Genomic DNA, 19,444 nt, shown 5'->3' with positions numbered 1-19,444 from the left:
AGCAGCTTCCAAGGACCATATGATCGTACAATGGCATGAACCGGTTAATACGGAGGAAGCAAAGTTCTTGGCTACCATCTTGAGCGTAAAGATAAGAACAGCATTCTTTGGACAAAACAGAACAAGTCACTTATTGTGGACACCAAATACAAAATAGACGGCCTTGAAGAAGGTCTTGAAATATGAGTTCAGAGTTTTCTGCTGAAACATTGTTGGCATTGGCAAAGTCAGCAAAGTTTCAGAACTGTATGTTGCCCGAGATCCTTGTGATCCACCTGGCCGTCCAGAGGCCATTGTTGTTACAAGAAATAATATTACATTGAAGTGGAAAAAAGCCAGAATATGATGGTGGAAGCAAAATAAACTGGTTATATTGTAGAAAAGAAAAGAACTGCCAGATGGTCGCTGGATGAAAGCCAGCTTTACAAATGTGTTGGAAACAGAATTTACAGTAAGTGGTCTTGTTGAAAACCAACGATACGAATTCAGAGTAATTGCAAGAAATGCAGCAGGTTGCTTGAGTGAACCATCTGAAAGTACAGGGCCTATTACTGCCAGAGATGAAATTGAAGCACCAGGAGCATCATTAGATCCTAAGTACAGAGATGTCATTGTTGTTCGTGCTGGAGAAACCTTTGTTCTTGAAGCTGATATCCATGGCAAACCTATTCCTGACATTACATGGTCAAAAGATGGTAAAGACCTTGAAGAAACAACTGCAAGAATGGAAATTAAGTCTACCATTGAGAAAACAGTTCTCACTGTTAAAGACTGTATAAGAGTGGATGGAGGTCACTATACTCTTAACCTCAAAAATGTTGGTGGCACCAAATCTATACCAATCACTGTAAAAGTCCTTGACAGACCAGGACCTCCAGAAGGACCTTTGAATGTTACAGGTGTCACTGCAGAGAAATGTTACTTGTCATGGTCTCCACCTTTGCATGATGGTGGTTCTAGTATCTCACATTATATCATTGAGAAGAGAGAGACAAGTAGGCTTTCATGGACGCAAGTAGCAACAGACGTGCAGGCTCTTAACCACAAAGTAACCAAACTCCTTCCTGGAAATGAATACATTTTCCGTGTAATGGCAGTGAATAAATATGGAATTGGAGAGCCCTTGGAATCTGAACCAGTAGTGGCTCGTAATCCATACAAACCCCCTGGTCCTCCTTCAACACCTGAAGTTTCAGCAATCACAAAAGATTCTATGGTGGTAACATGGGGTCGCCCAGAAGACAATGGCGGAGCTGAAATTGAAGGTTACATCCTTGAAAAACGAGACAAAGATGGTATCCGGTGGACCAAATGCAATAAGAAAAGGCTAACGGACTTGAGATTCAGAGTAACAGGTCTAACTGACGGGCATTTCTATGAATTTAGAGTGTCTGCTGAAAATGCTGCTGGGGTAGGGGAACCCAGTGAGCCATCCATTTTCTATCGTGCTTGTGATGTATTATATCCACCAGGTCCACCTAGTAATCCAAAGGTTACAGATACTTCCAGGTCGTCAGTCTCCCTTGCCTGGAGTAAGCCCATTTATGATGGTGGTGCTCCTGTTAAAGGATATGTAGTAGAAGTAAAAGAAGCTGCTGCTGATGAATGGACTACCTGCACCCCACCAACAGGCCTACAAGCAAAACAGTTCACTGTGACAAAACTAAAAGAGAACCAGGAGTATAACTTCCGCATCTGTGCCATCAACTCAGAAGGAGTAGGAGAACCTGCGAATATACCTGGTGCAGTCTTAGCAGAGGACAAGGTTGAACCTCCTGAAATTGAACTTGATGCAGATCTCAGAAAAGTTGTCACTGTACGTGCTAGTGGTACTTTACGCCTGTTTGTCACCATCAAAGGAAGACCAGAACCTGAAGTTAAATGGGAGAAAGCAGAAGGAAAAATTAGTGAGCGAGCTCAGATTGAAGTCACCAGTTCCTACACAATGCTGGTCATTGACAATGTCAATAGATTTGATAGTGGCAGATACAATCTTACTTTAGAGAACAACAGTGGCAAAAAGTCAGCTTTTGTTAATGTCAGAGTGCTTGATACACCTAGTGCACCTCTAAACCTGACAATCAGAGAAGTGAAAAAAGATTTTGTAACTTTAGCCTGGGAGGAACCACTTATTGATGGCGGAGCTAAAATTACCAACTATGTAGTTGAAAAGCGAGAATCCACGAGAAAGGCATATGCCACAGTTACAAGCAACTGTACTAAGAATTCCTTCAAGATTACTCAACTACAAGAAGGATGTAGTTATTACTTCCGTGTTCTAGCTGTAAATGAATATGGGGCTGGCTTACCAGCTGAAACTGCTGATCCAGTTAAGGTGTCTGAACCACCTTCTCCACCTTCAAAAGTCATTCTTGTTGATGTGACTCGCAATTCTGCTTCAATTAAATGGGAAAAGCCAGAGAGTGATGGTGGTAGTAAAATTACTGGTTACATAGTAGAAATGCAGACTAAAGGAAGTGTAAAATGGAGTGCATGTACACAGGTGAAAACATTGGAAACAACAATAACAGGTTTAAGTATGGGAGAAGAGTACAGTTTCAGGGTGATTGCTGTTAATGAAAAAGGAAAAAGTGATCCAAGAGAACTTGGTGTCCCGGTCATTGCAAAAGATATCGAAATCCAGCCATCTCTTGAGCTCCTTTTTAACACATTCACAGTAAAAGCTGGAGATGATCTTAAGATTGACATTCCATTCAGAGGGCGACCTCTTCCCACTGCTATCTGGAAAAAGGATGGGAATCCCTTAAAACAGACAACCAGGGTAAATGTTCAGACATCAAAGACTTTAACTTCACTGTCCATCAAGGAGGCTACAAATGAAGATCTAGGGCAGTATGAATTACATCTTTCAAATACTGCTGGATCAACAACAGCTTCTCTAACTGTAGTTGTCCTTGACAGACCAGGACCACCAACTGATGTTAAAATTGATGAAGTTAGTGCTGATAGTGTAACTCTGTCTTGGAAACCTCCAGCATACGATGGTGGATGTCATATTAGCAATTACATTGTGGAGAAGAGAGATACCACCACAACAACATGGGAGGTAGTATCTGCAGCTGTTGCAAGAACATCAGTTAAAGTATCTCGACTTGTCACTGGATCTGAATATCAGTTCCGTGTTTGTGCAGAAAACCGCTATGGGAAAAGCTCTTACATCAATTCTCCTTCTGTTGTGGCAGAGTATCCATTTAAGCCTCCAGGTCCACCTGGAACACCTCGTGTGGCACATGCAACTAAATCTTTCATGATTGTAACTTGGCAGGTACCAGTTAATGATGGAGGTAGCGTAGTACTAGGATACCACTTGGAGCATAAAGAAAGAAGCAGCATTCTTTGGACAAAAGTCAACAAGAGCCTCATAACTGATACACAAATGAAAGTTACAGGTCTTGATGAAGGACTGATGTATGAATATCGTGTGTATGCAGAAAACATTGCTGGAATAGGCAAATGCAGCAAAGCATGTGAACCGGTTGCTGCAAGAGATCCATGTGATCCTCCTGGTCAACCAGAAGTTACTAATATTACAAGAACATCTGTCTCATTGAAATGGACAAAACCAGAATACGATGGTGGAGCTAAAGTAACAGGATATATTATTGAACGCCGAGAACTACCAGATGGTCGTTGGCTAAAATGTAATTTTACTAATGTGCAAGAAACATACTTTGATGTAGGTGGACTTACAGAAGACCAGCGTTACGAATTCCATGTGATTGCAAAGAATGCTGCTGGACTCTTCAGTCAACCATCTGAATCAACTGGGCCTGTGACCGTGAAAGATGATGTAGAGGCTCCAAGAATTATGATGGATGCCAAATTCAGGGATGTTGTAGTTGTGAAAGCTGGAGAAGTATTTAAAGTTAATGCTGATGTTGCAGGACGGCCATTACCAGTGATTTCATGGACAAAGGATGGCAAGGAGCTTGAAGGAAAAGCTAGAGTTGAAATAGTCTCAACAGATTACACTACTGCAATAACCATTAAGGACTGTATCCGAGGTGATTCAGGACAGTATGTACTAACATTACAGAATGTTGCAGGAACAAAATCTTTGACAATTAATTGCAAAGTACTTGATAGACCTGGCCCACCTGCAGGTCCATTAGAAATAAATGGCCTTACTGCTGAAAAATGCCATCTATCATGGGGTCCCCCTCAAGAAAATGGTGGTGCAGATATTGATCATTATATTGTGGAAAAACGTGAGACCAGCAGAATTGCATGGACACTTTGTGAAGGAGAGCTTAAAACAACATCTTGTAAAGTGACAAAATTACTGAAGGGTAATGAGTATATTTTTAGAGTAATGGGAGTTAACAAATATGGTGTTGGTGAGCCTCTAGAAAGTGTTGCTGTCAAAGCCTTAGATCCGTTTACAGTTCCAACTCCACCTATGTCTTTAGAGATCACCAGTGTGAGCAAAGATTCAATAACGCTGTGCTGGGCAAGACCTGAGTCTGATGGAGGCAGTGAGATCTCTGGATATGTAATTGAAAGGCGTGAGAAAACCAGCCTAAGATGGATTCGTGTAAACAAAAAGCCAGTTTATGATTTAAGAGTGAAATCATCGGGTCTCCGTGAGGGTTGTGAATATGAATTCCGGGTTTATGCAGAAAATGCTGCTGGCCTCAGTCTCCCGAGTGAAACCACACCACTGATTAAGGCAGAAGATCCAATCTTCTTGCCATCGCCCCCATCTAAACCTAAGATTATGGATTCTACAAGGTCAAATATCACAATTGGTTGGACAAAGCCACTGTTTGATGGAGGTGCTCCAGTAACAGGATACACTGTTGAATACAAGAAAACTGATGAAACTGACTGGACAACAGCTATTCAGAATTTAAGAGGCACAGAATATACCATAACTGGGTTAACATCAGGCTCTGAGTACGTTTTTAGAGTGAAATCCATTAACAAAATGGGTGTCAGTGAACCAAGCGATGTCTCAGAGCCTCAGGTAGCAAAAGAAAGAGAGGAAGAACCTGCCTTTGAAATTGACAGTGAAATGCGGAAGACTTTAATAGTAAAGGCTGGTGGATCATTCACAATGACTGTTCCTTTCAGAGGCAAACCAGTCCCAAATGTAACATGGAACAAACCAGACACTGATCTCCGTACACGTGCAAGCATTGACACTTCAAGTAATTGTACATCTCTTACTATTGAAAAAGCAACAAGAAATGATTCTGGAAAATACACATTAACATTGCAAAACATCCTAAACACTACCACCTTGACTTTAATTGTCAAAGTTCTTGATACCCCTGGCCCACCATCTAATATTGCAACAAAAGATGTAACTAAAGAATCTGCTGTGTTATCTTGGGATGTTCCTGAAAATGATGGTGGAGCACCTGTAAAGAACTATGTAATTGAAAAACGAGAAGCTAGCAAAAAGGCATGGGTTACTGTGACAAACAACTGTCATCGCCTGTCCTACAAAGTAACTGGTTTGCAAGAAGGTGCCATTTACTACTTCCGTGTCTCTGGAGAAAATGAATATGGTGTTGGAGTGCCTTCTGAGACCAAAGAGGGAACAAAAATAACAGGTATGTTACTACAAAAAAAAGTTGATACTCGAAAATATGTGCTTTAAAGTGTTTACTTCAAAACAATGTCAAAAGCTTTAAATCTGCATACAGTAAAATAGATCATTTTTTATAGGTATGTCTGTGGTTTTACAAATAAAAAAGAGCTAAGTAATAGTTTGAATTTTAAATTTTGCTTGGATTTTACTTAAAATACTTCTAATATATAAATTTGTTTAAAAAGACATTTTCTTGATCTGGATTGTGTTCCTGTGTAATTGCTAATATAAAAAGTAAATATCTTCTATATTTATATTATTTATGTTTTTTAACCTGTTGCACTTTTTTTTCTCAGAAAAACCCAGTCCACCAGAAAAGCTAGGAGTAACAAACGTCACAAAGGACAGTGTTGCTCTTTCATGGCTAAAACCAGAACATGATGGTGGAAGCAGAGTTGTTAGCTACCTTCTTGAAGCTCTTGAGAAAGGACAACAAAAATGGGTTAAGTGTGCAGTTGTAAAGACAACTCATCACGTTGTCCATGGTCTTAAGGAAAATGTTGACTATTTCTTCAGGGTGTCTGCAGAAAACCAAGCCGGTTTAAGTGACCCTAAGGAACTACTGCTCCCTGTTACAGTTAAAGAACAATTAGGTATGCTTCCTGACATGAGACAAAAGTCACATTCAATTGCATTCATATTTTAAAAGATGGAACATTCTTTTAATGGTTTGGAAATATTTTCTTTTTCAGAATCTCCTGAGATTGACATGAAGGGCTTCCCTCATAACACTGTATATGTTAGAGCAGGCTCAAACCTGAAAGTTGAAATTCCAGTTTCTGGAAAACCAGTGCCAAAGGTGACACTGTCTAGAGATGGTGTTGCACTGAAACCTACCATGAGATTTCACACAGAAACCACGGCAGAAGGTCTCATCATTAACCTTAAAGAAAGTGTGGCTGCTGATGCTGGCAGATATGACATCACTGCTGCCAACTCAAGTGGCACCACAAAATCTTTTGTTAATATTGTTGTGTTGGATAGACCCGGTCCTCCTGTTGGTCCTGTTGTCCTTAGCGATGTCACTGAAGAGAGTGTAACACTCAGATGGCAACCACCAGCTTATGACGGTGGAAGTCAGGTTACCAACTATATTGTACTGAAAAGAGAAACAAGTACTGCTGCTTGGTCTGAAGTGTCTGCCACTGTTGCTAGAACTGTTATCAAAGTTATGAGGCTCACAACAGGAGAAGAATACCAATTCCGCATCAAAGCTGAGAACCGCTTTGGCATCAGTGATCACATAGACTCGCAATGTGTGGTTGTCAAGCTTCCTTACAGTGAGTAACATGCTTCTCATGGTATGCATTTATATTTTAATGCTCTGATGTTGAAAACGTGATTTTGTTAACAATAAATTCTTTTTAATACCATCAGCTACCCCAGGCCCTCCTTCTACACCATGGGTCACTAATGTTACTCGAGAGAGTATTACAGTCGGTTGGCATGAACCAGTCACTAATGGTGGCAATGCTATCGTTGGATATCACCTGGAAATGAAAGACAGAAATAGCATATTATGGCAGAAGGCTAACAAGACCCTTATTCGTACCACTCACTTCAAAGTCACCACAATCAGTGCTGGTCTTATCTATGAATTTAGAGTTTATGCAGAAAATGCGGCTGGCATTGGAAAAGCAAGTCGTCCTTCTGATCCAGTCCTTGCAATTGATGCTTGTGGTATGTAATCTCTATAAAATAATGAAGCCCAACTACTTTGTTTCCCTTGTGATGAATCTGTTCTGTACAATGAGCCAATAGTCAAAATAGCTGTTAATTATGACAATATTCTTGTTTCCTTCTGCAGAACCACCAGAAATGTTCGTGCCTCAGATATTTCCAAGACCTCCATCACTCTCTCCTGGCAGAAGCCAGCATTTGAGTGGTCGTGCAAAATCACTGGATACATTGTAGAAAAACGTGATCTTCCAGATGGCAGATGGAACAAAAAGCTAGCTTCACCAATGTATTAGAGGACCTCAGTTCACAGTATCTGGCCTGACACAGAATTCCAAGTATGAATTCCGGGTCCTTTGCAAAGAATGCTGTTGGTTCCATTAGTCAATCCATCAGATGTTGTGGGTCCTATCACATGTGTTGATACATACGGTAAGTGTTTTTGCCAATGATATAATGATGTAATTTTTGTGTACCTGGACATTGGGCCATGCTGTTTTGTAGATCCACAGTCTTTTAAATATGGAAGGCTAGTTTACAGTGATTGATTCAAGAATGCATGACGGACTGTGAGCATTTGGGCATGACTGTAAGGAACATCTTTGGCTGTATCTCCATTTTTAAAGTCTTTCAATATCTTTATTCTCTGAGCACAGGGAAGTCTAACCCATGGTTCAAGTGGTTATATTTATACGTCTAATTGTATTTTCTTCATAGGATTAGTTCTAATTTCCTCTAGGTTTATGATTTAATTATGTATGTCCTCTTTACTTTGATCTGTATTTATCAAATACATGTAACTATTAGAATAAATCAGATAGTATTATTTGGGGATTTTATTAAATACAGGACTGCAATAAATATGTTTTTAATGTATTCTTATTCTTTCTTAAGGTGCACCTGAAATCGATGTGCCACCAGAATATACGGAAGTGGTGAAATACAAAGCAGGAACTTCAGTTAAGCTAAAACTAGGCATCTCAGGCAAGCCTCTACCCACAATTGAATGGTTCAAAAATGGCAATGAGGTACTAACCAGTGCACTAGTGTCTTTTGAAAACACAACAGAATTTGCTTCTATACTCATCAAGGATGCAAATCGACTTGACAGTGGCACCTATGAATTAAAATTGAAGAATGCCATGGGTTCAGCATCAGCCCACATTAGAGTACAGATACTTGGTATGTCTTGAGATGCAGCTGTATTTTACTATTAAACAATAATTCTGTAATGAATACTTAACATCTTCTTTCTTCTGCCTTCCACAGACAAGCCAGGACCCCCAGGTGGACCTATACAGTTTAAGACAGTCACTGCTGAAAAGATAACAATAATGTGGGACCCGCCAGCAGATGATGGTGGTGCACCTATAACACACTATGTTGTTGAAAAGCGGGAAACAAGTCGGGTTGTATGGTCTTTAATTTCTGAAAAACTTGAAGCATGCATCGTAACGACAACAAAACTCATCAAAGGAAATGAATACGTGTTCCGTGTCCGTGGTGTGAACAAGTTTGGAATTGGTGATCCACTGGAATCTGAGCCTGTTATAGCCAAAAATTCATTTGGTAGGAAATAAGTTCTATAAAATAACTTATGCAAGTGAATTGTCTTGTGTACTATTTGTAAGTAGTACTGATTTACTGACATACGATTTTTTACTCAGTTACACCTGGACCACCTAGTACACCAGAAGTCACGAAGATAACCAAGAATTCTATGACTGTTGTCTGGAATAGGCCCACTGTTGATGGAGGCAGTGAAATATCAGGATATTTTCTGGAGAAACGTGACAAGAAGAGTCTGAGTTGGTTCAAGGTCTCTAAAGAAACCATTCGGGACACCAGACAGAAAGTAACAGGTCTGACTGAAAACAGCGAATATCATTTCCGAGTTTGTGCTGTCAATGCAGCTGGACCAGGTCCATTCTCTGAGGCTTCTGACTTCTACAAAGCTGCAGATCCTGTTGGTAAGACTCAATGTGCATTTCTTCCAATAGGTTAGAAATCAATGGAAAATGAGTAGTTAGGGTGGGATTGTACCGATGTAACTGAGGGCAGATTTTCTTCCTTTTTACAATTAATTGCATTCTGATTGGTGGTTTTTTTTCCCTCTGAAAACTATCATTTACAGATAAGCCAGGCTCACCAACAAAGCTTAAAGTTGTGGATACAACCAAGACATCTGTTACCCTTGGCTGGATTAAACCTGCTTATGATGGAGGAAGTCCAATTACCCACTATGTGGTGGAGAAGAGGGAAGGTGAAGAGCAAGAATGGACTGTAGTCAGTACCAAGGGAGAAGTGAGAACAACTGAATATGTTGTATCCCACCTTCAGCCAAGCGTTAATTACTATTTCCGTGTATCTGCTATGAATTGTGCTGGACAAGGAGAGCCTATTGAAATGATGGAACCTGTTCAAGCTAAAGATATTCTTGGTACTGTATTTTTTTTGTGATTTATCATTTTTCTTTTTTTCAAACCATTTCTTATTTTACGTTCCAAGTATGCATTATTAATTTTTGTTTATTTCCACAGTGGCACCAGAGATTGATCTGGATGTTGCTCTTCGGACATCTATTGTTGCTAAAGCAGGTGAAGATGTGGAAATAATGATTCCATTCAAGGGAAGGCCTCCTCCAACAGTCACATGGAGAAAGGGTGACAAGAATCTTGGGAGTGATGAAAGATATGTCATCCAGAACACAGAGTCATCTACACTACTTATTATTCCTCAAGTTACACGAAATGATACAGGAAAATATGTTCTTACAATTGAAAATGGAGTTGGAGAAGCAAAATCATCATTTGTGAATGTAAAAGTACTTGACACACCTTCTGCATGCCAGAAGCTGCAGCTCAAGCATGTTTCTCGTGGCACAGTTTACACTGGTATGGGAGCCACCTCTCATCAATGTGGTTCTGAAAATAACAAATTATGTTGTTGAAAAAAGAGATGCTACAAAAGAGGGCCTGGTCAACTGTTACAACAAAGTGTTCTCATACCACCTTTAAACTGACTAACCTGTCAGAAAAGACTTCATTCTTTTTCCGTGTTCTTGCTGAAAATGAAATTGGACTAGGTGAACCCTGTGAAACAGCTGAACCAGTGAAAGCTGCAGATGTTACCTGGACCTGTAAAAGACCTAGCCATGAAAGACCTACAAAGAGTTCTGTTAAATTGCAGTGGGAGCAAGCCTGACTATGATGGTGGTAGCATTATATCAGACTATGTTATTGAAAAGAAACTTCAGGAAGAGAAAGAATGGACATATGCAGGCACAAGCAAGAGCTGTGAATTTGTAGCTGACAAACTTAAAGAGCTTTCTGTCATGGAATTCAGAGTCTTTGCTAAAAACGAAAAAGGCATGAGTGACTCTGTTACTGTTGGACCCATTACAGTGAAAGAACTTATTATAACACCTGAAGCTGACCTTTCTGATATTCCTGGAGGTCAGATTGCAGTAAGAATTGGACATAACCTGCATGTTGAATTGCCCTATAAGGGTAAGCCTAATCCATCAATGAGCTGGCTCAAGGACAATCTCCCTCTTAAAGAAACAGAACATCTTCGTTTCAAGAAAACTGAAAACAAGATAAGCCTAAGTATCAAGAATGTGAAAAAGGAGCATGGTGGGAAATATACTTTAATTCTTGATAACGTAGTCTGCAGAAAGTCATTCACAATCACTGTAATCACTCTTGGTCCTCCATCTAGGCCAAAAGCACCTTTAAGAATAGATGAAATCAAAGCAGATAGTGTCGTTTTGTCATGGGATGCTCCTGATGATGATGGGGGAGGAGAAATTACTGGCTACAGTATTGAGAAGAGAGAAACATCACAAATGAACTGGAAGCTGGTGTGTTCAAGTGCTGCAAGAACAACCTTCAAAGTACCAAACCTTGTTAAAGATACTGAGTATCAGTTTAGAGTTCGTGCAGAAAACAGATACGGAGTGAGCCCACCTCTTGTCTCAGCAGATGTTGTGGCAAAGCATCAGTTTAAACCACCAGGTGCCCCAGGCAAGCCTGTTGTATACAACGTAACTGCTGATGGAATGACCATTTCTTGGGATGCTCCCGTTTATGATGGTGGTTCAGAGATTATGGGATACCATGTTGAAAAGAAGGAAAGAAACAGTATTTTGTGGCAGAAGGTTAATGTTGCATTAATATCTAACAGAGAATACAGGATTACTGGACTGCTTGAGGGCCTGGATTACCAGTTCCAAGTATATGCTGAAAATGCTGCAGGTCTAAGCCGAGCTAGTGAGCCAAGCAAATTTACTTTGGCAGTCTCTCCAGTGGGTAAGTGAATGATTAATCAACCATACAAGAAAATTCTGTTCTTGTAGATTATTGTGAGCAGTAATAAAAATAAATCTTCATTACTTTTCTTTCAGATCCACCTGGTACTCCTGACTACATTGATGTCACTAGAGAAACAATCACCCTGAAATGGAACCCCCCGTTGCGTGATGGAGGCAGTAAGATTGTGGCTTACAGCATTGAGAAGCGGCAAGGAAGTGCAGACCGTTGGCTCAGGTGTAACTTTACTGATGTCAGCGAGTGCCAATATACAGTTACAGGGCTCAGTCCAGGTGACCGATATGAATTCAGAGTGCTTGCAAGAAATGCTGTTGGTACAATCAGCCCACCTTCACAGTCTTCAGGCTATATCATGACCAGAGATGAAAATGGTAAGAATCTTTTCTTAATATGCTTGGGTATTGAGGCCAGATCAAGTTTCTGGCTGTACTGATGGGTAGCGGGAAGTCAAGGAGCAAAGAACTTGTGTCTGTAGTCATCCCGATCAATTAAGAGTATTTGTGTTCATACCCCAAAGTGGGGAGGTCTAAATTAAAGACCCAAATCTGGCAGACATACATAATCAATTACTGAAAAGCATGGCACTCTACATTTCTCTTGGATAAGCAGCAGCAGCAAAGCTGGAAGGAAAGCATGTAATATTCTGATGCACTGAATGATTTCAAAATTAAAATGTGCCTCAGGTTGCTTGGCATACTATTAATACCACATTTTAACAGTGCCTTTCACCTATATATATATATGCATATATGATGCATTTAAGGATGCTTACAGGAAAAATAAGTTTATCATCCATATAATAACTGCTATTTAGTGACCATTTTGTAATTGAAATAATTTTATATATCACAGACTTTTATAATTAGTACATTTGGAAGAGTAACAGAAAAATATTTAGCTATATGGAAATTGATTTATATTTTCATTTTTTAGTTGCTCCAACAATTGAATTTGGTGCTGAACACTTTGAAGGCCTTACTGTTAAAGCTGGAGAGAGCATTAGACTTAAAGCTCTAATCAAAGGACGTCCAGTACCTAAAGTGACATGGTTTAAGGATGGTAAAGAGATTGATAAAATGATGAATATAGAAATCACTACAGCTATTGGATATAGTACAATCTTCATTAGAGATGCTCTCCGGGAACATCGTGGAGTGTACACAGTAGAAGCCAAAAATGCATCAGGCACTAAACGAGAAGATATTACCATCAGAGTACAAGGTACTGCACCAAGCACTTTCAGAATGCTTTTTTAAAAACAGTATTTTATTCTAAGTGTCAGCAAATTCTAACTCTGAACCTTTAAAATTGTAGACGCACCAGGAAAAGTTGGTGGACCAATACGATTCACAAACGTCACTGGAGAAAAAGTCACATTATGGTGGGAGCCTCCAGCTAATGATGGTTGTGCTTCTGTTTCTCACTACATAATTGAAAAGCGTGAAACCAGCAGGATTGCTTGGGCATTAGTTGAAGATAAATGTGAAGCTTGCAGCTATACAGCACTTAAATTAATTAAAGGCAATGAGTATCAGTTCCGTGTCTCTGCAGTGAACAAATTTGGAGTTGGCAGACCATTGGAGTCTGATCCAGTCATTGCACAAATCCCTTACAGTAAGTTACCACCTCATCCTGCACAAATATCCATGGATTTACTGTCTTGTCTTTCTAATGGCATTTTTCTTTTTTTCAGCTCTCCCTGATGCACCAGGAACTCCAGAGCCTACCAATGTAACAGGAGACAGTATCACACTCACATGGGCAAGACCGGAGTCAGATGGTGGAAGCGAGATAAACGAATACATTCTTGAAAGGAGAGAAAAGAAGAGCATGCGCTGGGTTAAAGTGTCCAGTAAACGGCCCATTACTGAGAACAGATACAGAGTAACTGGCCTTATTGAAGGCAATGAGTATGAGTTCCATGTCATGGCTGAAAATGCTGCAGGAGTTGGACCTCCAAGTGATGTTTCAAAGCTGATTAAATGCAGAGAGCCAGTCAGCCCACCAAGTGCTCCTAATGTTGTAAAGGTGACAGACACATCAAAGACTAGTGTAAGCTTAGAGTGGACAAAGCCAGTTTTTGATGGAGGCATGGAAATAATTGGGTACATCATTGAGATGTGCAAAGCTGATCTTGAAAGCATGGCAGAAAGTCAATGCAGAGACTTGTTATTGCTACTAAATATACCGTTGTTGATCTGGAGGCAGGAGAACACTATAAAATTCAGAGTTAGTGCTGTTAATGGTGCTGGCAGAGGAGAAAGTTGCGAAGTTCCTGCTTCAGTCCAAACCGTGGACAGGCTTTCTGCACCTGAAATAGATATTGATGCAAACTTCAAGCAGACCCATATTGTAAGAGCAGGTGCAAGCATTCGTCTATTTATTGCCTTCTCTGGAAGGCCAGTTCCTACTGCAGTGTGGTCCCAAAGCAGATGCTAATCTTAGTTTGCGTGCTGACATTCAAACAACGGATTCATTCAGGCACATTGACTGTAGAGGAATGCAATAGAATGATGCTGGCCAAGTATGTATTTACTGTGGAAAACAACAGTGGAAGCAAGTCTATTACATTTACTGTCAAGGTTTTGGACACACCTGGTCCACCAGGTCCTATTACATTTAAAGATGTGACTCGAACATCTATTACTTTAATGTGGGATGCTCCTGTTCTGGATGGAGGTTCTCGTATCCACCACTATGTTGTGGAAAAACGCGAAGCAAGTCGTCGTAGCTGGCAAGTAGTGAGTTCAAAAATGCACTCGACAAATCTTTAAGGTCACAGATCTAGCAGAAGGTATGCCATATTACTACCGAAGTATCAGCAGAAAATGAATATGGTGTTAGGTGAACCCTGTGAATTAACAGAACCAGTTTGTGGCCACTGAAGAACCTGCTCCACCAAAGAGACTAGATATTGTTGATACAACCAAATCTTCTGTAGTTTAGCTTGGCTTAAACCTGATCATGATGGTGGTAGCCGTATTACTGGATACCTTCTTGAAATGAAACAAAAGGGATCTGACTCCTGGACTGGAGCTGGACAAACCAAAGCAACTTACTTTCACTGTTGAAGGCCTTGTGGAGAACACAGAATATGAGTTCCGGGTCAAGGCAAGGAATGACGCTGGCTACAGTGAGCCAGAGAAGCTTTCTCTTCTGTATTGTTAAGGAGCCACAGATTGAACCAACAGCAGATCTCAGTGACATAAGCAGACAGCTTATAACATGCAAGGCTGGAAGCACATTACTATTGATATACCAATCAGTGGGCGCCCAGCTCCAAAAGTGACATGGAAGCTTGAGGAGATGAGGCTGAAGGAAAACTGAAGAGTGACCATCAAGACAACAAAAAGACCGAACCACACTGACTGTAAAAGACAGTATGAGAGGTGACTCTGGTAAATACTACCTTACACTTGAGAACACTGCTGGTGTGAAAACATTTACTGTCACAGTGGTAGTCATAGGAAGGCCAGGTCCTGTCACTGGCCCAATTGAAATATCGTCTGTAATCTGCTGAGTCCTGTGGTGTTGACCTGGAAAGAACCTGAAGATGATGGTGGCAGTGACATTACAAACTACATTGTAGAGAAACGTGAATCTGGCACAACAGCATGGCAGCTGGTGAATTCCAGTGTGAAACGCACACAGATCAAAGTTAGTCATCTCACGAAATATCAAGAGTACAGTTTCCGAGTAAGCTCAGAAAATAGATTCGGTGTCAGCAAGCCAGTTGAATCAAAAACAATTGTTGCTGAGCATCCATTTGGTAAGTGAAACATTTTCTCAAAAATTTGTTCTTTTCTTCTGACTCAGGAATTTAAAATTGCTAACATTTTCCTCCCCACCTTTTCATGTTTAGTCCCACCAAGCCCACCTTCAAGGCCAGAAGTCTGTTCTGTGTCTGCAAGTGCCATGGCCATACGCTGGGAGGAACCCTACCATGATGGTGGCAGCAAAGTCATTGGATATTGGGTGGAAAAGAAGGAGCGCAACACCATCCTTTGGGTGAAGGAGAACAAAGTACCATGCTGTGACTGCAACTATAAAGTCACTGGGTTGGTGGAAGGCCTAGAATATCAATTCAGAATCTATGCTCTAAATGCTGCAGGTGTTAGCAAAGCTAGTGAAGCTTCCAGACCTGTAGTGGCTCAAAATCCGGTTGGTAAGTATTACTTTTAGAGTTACATTGTTATTTAAGCTAAAATAGGATTGCATTTCTCATTTTTTCTGCTTTATTCCTCCAGATCCACCAGGTAGACCAGAAGTAAACAGATGTCACCAGATCTACAGTGTCTCTGAGCTGGTCACCCTCCACTTTATGATGGTGGAGGAAGCAAAATAATCGGATATATTATTGAGCGCAAACCCATATAATGAATCTGGTGATGGACGCTGGCTGAAATGCAATTATACCATTGTCTCAGAAAACTTTTTTACTGTGAACAGCCTTAGTGAAGATGAAGCCTATGAATTCCGTGTACTAGCAAAGAATGCTGCTGGTGTGATTAGCAAAGGATCTGAAATCAACTGGTGCTGTCATTTGCAAAGATGAATACAGTAAGGACTATTTACTTGGAACAATTAAAAACATTATGTTCTATTTTAGTACTGGTGGTGTAATTTTTTTTCAAATCTCTTTTTTCATTAGCACCACCAAAGGCTGAACTTGATGCCAGACTGCAGGGAGAAGTTTTGACCATTAGGGCTGGATCAGACCTCGTTCTTGATGCAGCCATTGGTGGAAAACCAGAACCAAAAGTCTTCTGGTCCAAAGGTGACAGGGAACTGGAGTTATGCAGAAAGATATCTCTGCAATATACCAGCAAACGAGCTATGCAATTATCAAGTTCTGTGACAGAAGTGATACTGGAAAATATACCCTAACAGTTAAAAATGCCAGTGGGATGAAACAAATTTCTGTTCTTGTCAAAGTGCTTGGTATGTATCCCGTGATTACTAATAATACTTAGTATACTGAAAAAAAAAAAAAAAAAAACATTCTTTTAAATAAGAATGAGATGCTTTTCCTTAGCCACTAATAATAATACTTATTTTGATTCCTACACAGATTCACCAGGTCCATGTGCAGGCAAAATCACAGTTAGCAGAGTAACAGAAGAGAAATGTACTCTGGCTTGGAACATTCCTGAGGAAGATGGAGGTGCAGAAATCACTCACTATATCATAGAAAGGCTGAAACCAGCAGACTTCACTGGGTTATTGTTGAGGCTGAATGCCAGACTTTATCAACTGTGGTAACAAAGCTTATTAAAAATAATGAATACATTTTCCGTGTGAGAGCTGTCAACAAATATGGAGCAGGTGTTCCCCTTGAATCAGAACCTGTGATTGCCAGGAATGCTTTCAGTGAGTGTTACTACCTTCCCTTCTGCATCAGAATTTGTGGAATAATTCTTATGGATAAACAATGTGTTGAACAATCTTTTTTTTTTCCCGCACCTTTTAAAAAAATAGCTATTCCAACACAGCCTGGTGCTCCTGAGGAAGTGACTGTCGGCAAGGAACATATCATTATTCAGTGGTCAAAGCCAGAATCGGATGGTGGCAGTGAGATTAAGGACTATCTTGTGGACAAACGTGAAAGGAAAAGTTTGCGCTGGACACGAGTGAATAGAGATTTTACCATTTATGACACCAGACTGAAAGTCACTGGTCTCATGGAAGGGAGCCAGTACCAATTCCGTGTTACTGCAGTGAATGCTGCTGGAAACAGTGAGCCAAGTGAACCTTCACAATACATGTTATGTAAAGAACCATCATGTAAGTTTCTATATTTAAAAGATATTTTAATATTTATTTATATATAATAATAATATATATATAATATATAATAAATTAATATATATTATATATATATATATAATATATAATTATATTTATATAATATTATATATTATATCTTATCTTATTATTTATATTATATTATCTCTTATCTCTTATATCTATTATAGATATATATATCTAATATAAAATATTTATAATAAGGAGCATAAACTCACATTAACTAAGAAACCCATACCACCACACACAAACTCAATAAACTATATAGTACTGGAATAAGTTAAAAACAGTTATAGTCATCTTAAATGCATTTCCCGGAATTAGCTGTCTGGAAATTGGACTGAATTGGTTTTGTAAAATGTTTCTGCACCAATATAAAATACACTTTCTTCTTTTTCAAAGACACTCCTGCGTCACCTTCAGTTCCAAGAGTTGTGGATACTACAATGCACAGCATAAGTTTAGCATGGTCAAAGCCCACATATGACGGTGGTGCTGACCTCTTAGGCTATGTTCTTGAAATGAAAGAAGAAGGTAGTGAACAGTGGTAGGCGAGCACATACAAACTGCCACTCTGAGGAATGCTGAGGTTCACCGTGACTGTCTTAAAACAAACCAGAAATACCAATTCCGAGTTGCCTGCAAACAAACGTGAATGGTATGAGTGAATTTAGCGAATCATCAGCAGAAACTAGAACCTGTGGAAAGAATAGGTAATTTTGAAAACCTAATGTATGATTTCAAGAAAAGTAATATTTCCTTTAGGACTTCTGTAAGATTAACTAATTCTATATTTCTTATACCGTTCATCAGAAACACCTGAACTTGAGCTTGCTGATGATCTGAAGAAGACTGTTACAGTCAGAGCTGTGGTTCCCTGCGCCTAATGGTCTCTGTATCTGGCAAGACCTACTCCTGTAATCACATGGAGCAAGCAGGGTGTTGACCTAGTAAGAGTCCGAGGTTATTATATGATACTAACAAGCAGCTACACTTGCATTATGGTGATAAAGTTAATCGGTATGACGCTGGAAAATACATCATTGAGGCTGAAAATCAAATCAGGGAAAAAAAATCTGCAACTATTGCTGTGAAAGGTGTATGGTAAAGTACTGCTACATTTGTATATATGAATATTACTGCACTCGGCCTGTGCTTATTTGTTCAGAAATAATATAATTAATTATCATTTCAAAGGTAAGTTTTGCCATTGTAAAATAACATGAAAGTATGGAGAAGTCTGAAGAAACAATCTAATAGCCAAAGAAAATACATAATTTCTTGGAGCTGGTGCTACGCCTTACAAATCAAATCCCAAGTATTTTTGAGTTTGTATGCCAAGTATTCATTGACCTGTAAAAATGAAAGGATTCCAAAAAGGGAAAAAAAATCTGTTTTGTTTGTTTTAGAGATACACCTGGTCCACCACCTGAAGTGAGAGTTAAGGAAGTATCAAAAGATTCTGTGACACTTACTTGGACATTCCAGTCATTGATGGTGGAGCCCCAGTCAACAATTACATAATTGAGAAACGTGAAGCTTCCATGAGAGCTTACAAGACTGTCACTACCAAATGCAGCAAGACATTTTACAGAGTTACCGGACTTCTGGAAGGAGCTTTGTATTATTTCAGAGTACTACCAGAAAATATTTATGGCATTGGTGAAGGCTGTGAAACATCTGATGCAGTACTGGTATCTGATGTCCCCATGGTACCACAAAAACTCGAAGTGATTGACACCACTAAATCAACTGTTACACTTGCCTGGGAGAAACCATTGCATGATGGTGGCAGCAGATTGACTGGTTATGTTATTGAGGCTAGCAAAGCTGGAACAGAAAGATGGTTGAAGGTAGTGACATTGAAGCCTACCGTCTATGAACATACCATTATCTCTCTCAATGAAGGTGAACAGTACTTGTTCAGGGTCAGAGCACAGAATCAGAAGGGCGTGTCAGAACCACGAGAGATTGTCACAGCAGTGACAGTTCAAGACCGAAAAGGTAGTTGTCT

General features: G+C 39.8%; 1 protein-coding gene across 1 annotated transcript in view; it reads left to right on the top strand.

Moving 5' to 3' along the window:
• TTN (titin) overlaps window positions 1–19,444 on the top strand; it is a 242,806-nt gene that overhangs the window by 208,269 nt on the left and 15,093 nt on the right. Inside the window, 62 exon segments of the mRNA XM_040069199.1 lie at window positions 2–47; window positions 50–180; window positions 182–328; window positions 330–362; window positions 364–384; window positions 386–5,579; window positions 5,914–6,210; window positions 6,310–6,897; window positions 6,995–7,301; window positions 7,425–7,563; window positions 7,566–7,592; window positions 7,595–7,648; window positions 7,650–7,679; window positions 7,681–7,726; window positions 8,189–8,476; window positions 8,564–8,863; window positions 8,962–9,264; window positions 9,429–9,734; window positions 9,835–10,181; window positions 10,183–10,260; window positions 10,262–10,423; window positions 10,425–11,604; window positions 11,700–11,996; window positions 12,559–12,846; window positions 12,940–13,239; window positions 13,319–13,764; window positions 13,766–13,792; window positions 13,794–13,844; window positions 13,846–14,049; window positions 14,051–14,104; window positions 14,106–14,375; window positions 14,377–14,439; window positions 14,441–14,467; window positions 14,469–14,498; window positions 14,500–14,563; window positions 14,566–14,672; window positions 14,674–14,765; window positions 14,767–14,867; window positions 14,870–14,973; window positions 14,975–15,142; window positions 15,145–15,394; window positions 15,488–15,790; window positions 15,873–15,895; window positions 15,897–15,935; window positions 15,937–15,993; window positions 15,995–16,150; window positions 16,152–16,185; window positions 16,277–16,459; window positions 16,462–16,566; window positions 16,697–16,819; window positions 16,822–16,995; window positions 17,104–17,409; window positions 17,833–17,976; window positions 17,979–18,073; window positions 18,076–18,120; window positions 18,122–18,143; window positions 18,244–18,297; window positions 18,300–18,334; window positions 18,336–18,386; window positions 18,389–18,534; window positions 18,840–18,907; window positions 18,910–19,434. Of these exon segments, the coding sequence (XP_039925133.1) occupies window positions 2–47; window positions 50–180; window positions 182–328; window positions 330–362; window positions 364–384; window positions 386–5,579; window positions 5,914–6,210; window positions 6,310–6,897; window positions 6,995–7,301; window positions 7,425–7,563; window positions 7,566–7,592; window positions 7,595–7,648; window positions 7,650–7,679; window positions 7,681–7,726; window positions 8,189–8,476; window positions 8,564–8,863; window positions 8,962–9,264; window positions 9,429–9,734; window positions 9,835–10,181; window positions 10,183–10,260; window positions 10,262–10,423; window positions 10,425–11,604; window positions 11,700–11,996; window positions 12,559–12,846; window positions 12,940–13,239; window positions 13,319–13,764; window positions 13,766–13,792; window positions 13,794–13,844; window positions 13,846–14,049; window positions 14,051–14,104; window positions 14,106–14,375; window positions 14,377–14,439; window positions 14,441–14,467; window positions 14,469–14,498; window positions 14,500–14,563; window positions 14,566–14,672; window positions 14,674–14,765; window positions 14,767–14,867; window positions 14,870–14,973; window positions 14,975–15,142; window positions 15,145–15,394; window positions 15,488–15,790; window positions 15,873–15,895; window positions 15,897–15,935; window positions 15,937–15,993; window positions 15,995–16,150; window positions 16,152–16,185; window positions 16,277–16,459; window positions 16,462–16,566; window positions 16,697–16,819; window positions 16,822–16,995; window positions 17,104–17,409; window positions 17,833–17,976; window positions 17,979–18,073; window positions 18,076–18,120; window positions 18,122–18,143; window positions 18,244–18,297; window positions 18,300–18,334; window positions 18,336–18,386; window positions 18,389–18,534; window positions 18,840–18,907; window positions 18,910–19,434 (15,655 nt within the window).

This window comes from Hirundo rustica, chromosome 7 (genome assembly GCF_015227805.2).
Source record: "Hirundo rustica isolate bHirRus1 chromosome 7, bHirRus1.pri.v3, whole genome shotgun sequence".
NCBI lineage: Eukaryota > Metazoa > Chordata > Aves > Passeriformes > Hirundinidae > Hirundo > Hirundo rustica.
This window is presented reverse-complemented; position numbering and strand designations above follow the sequence as displayed.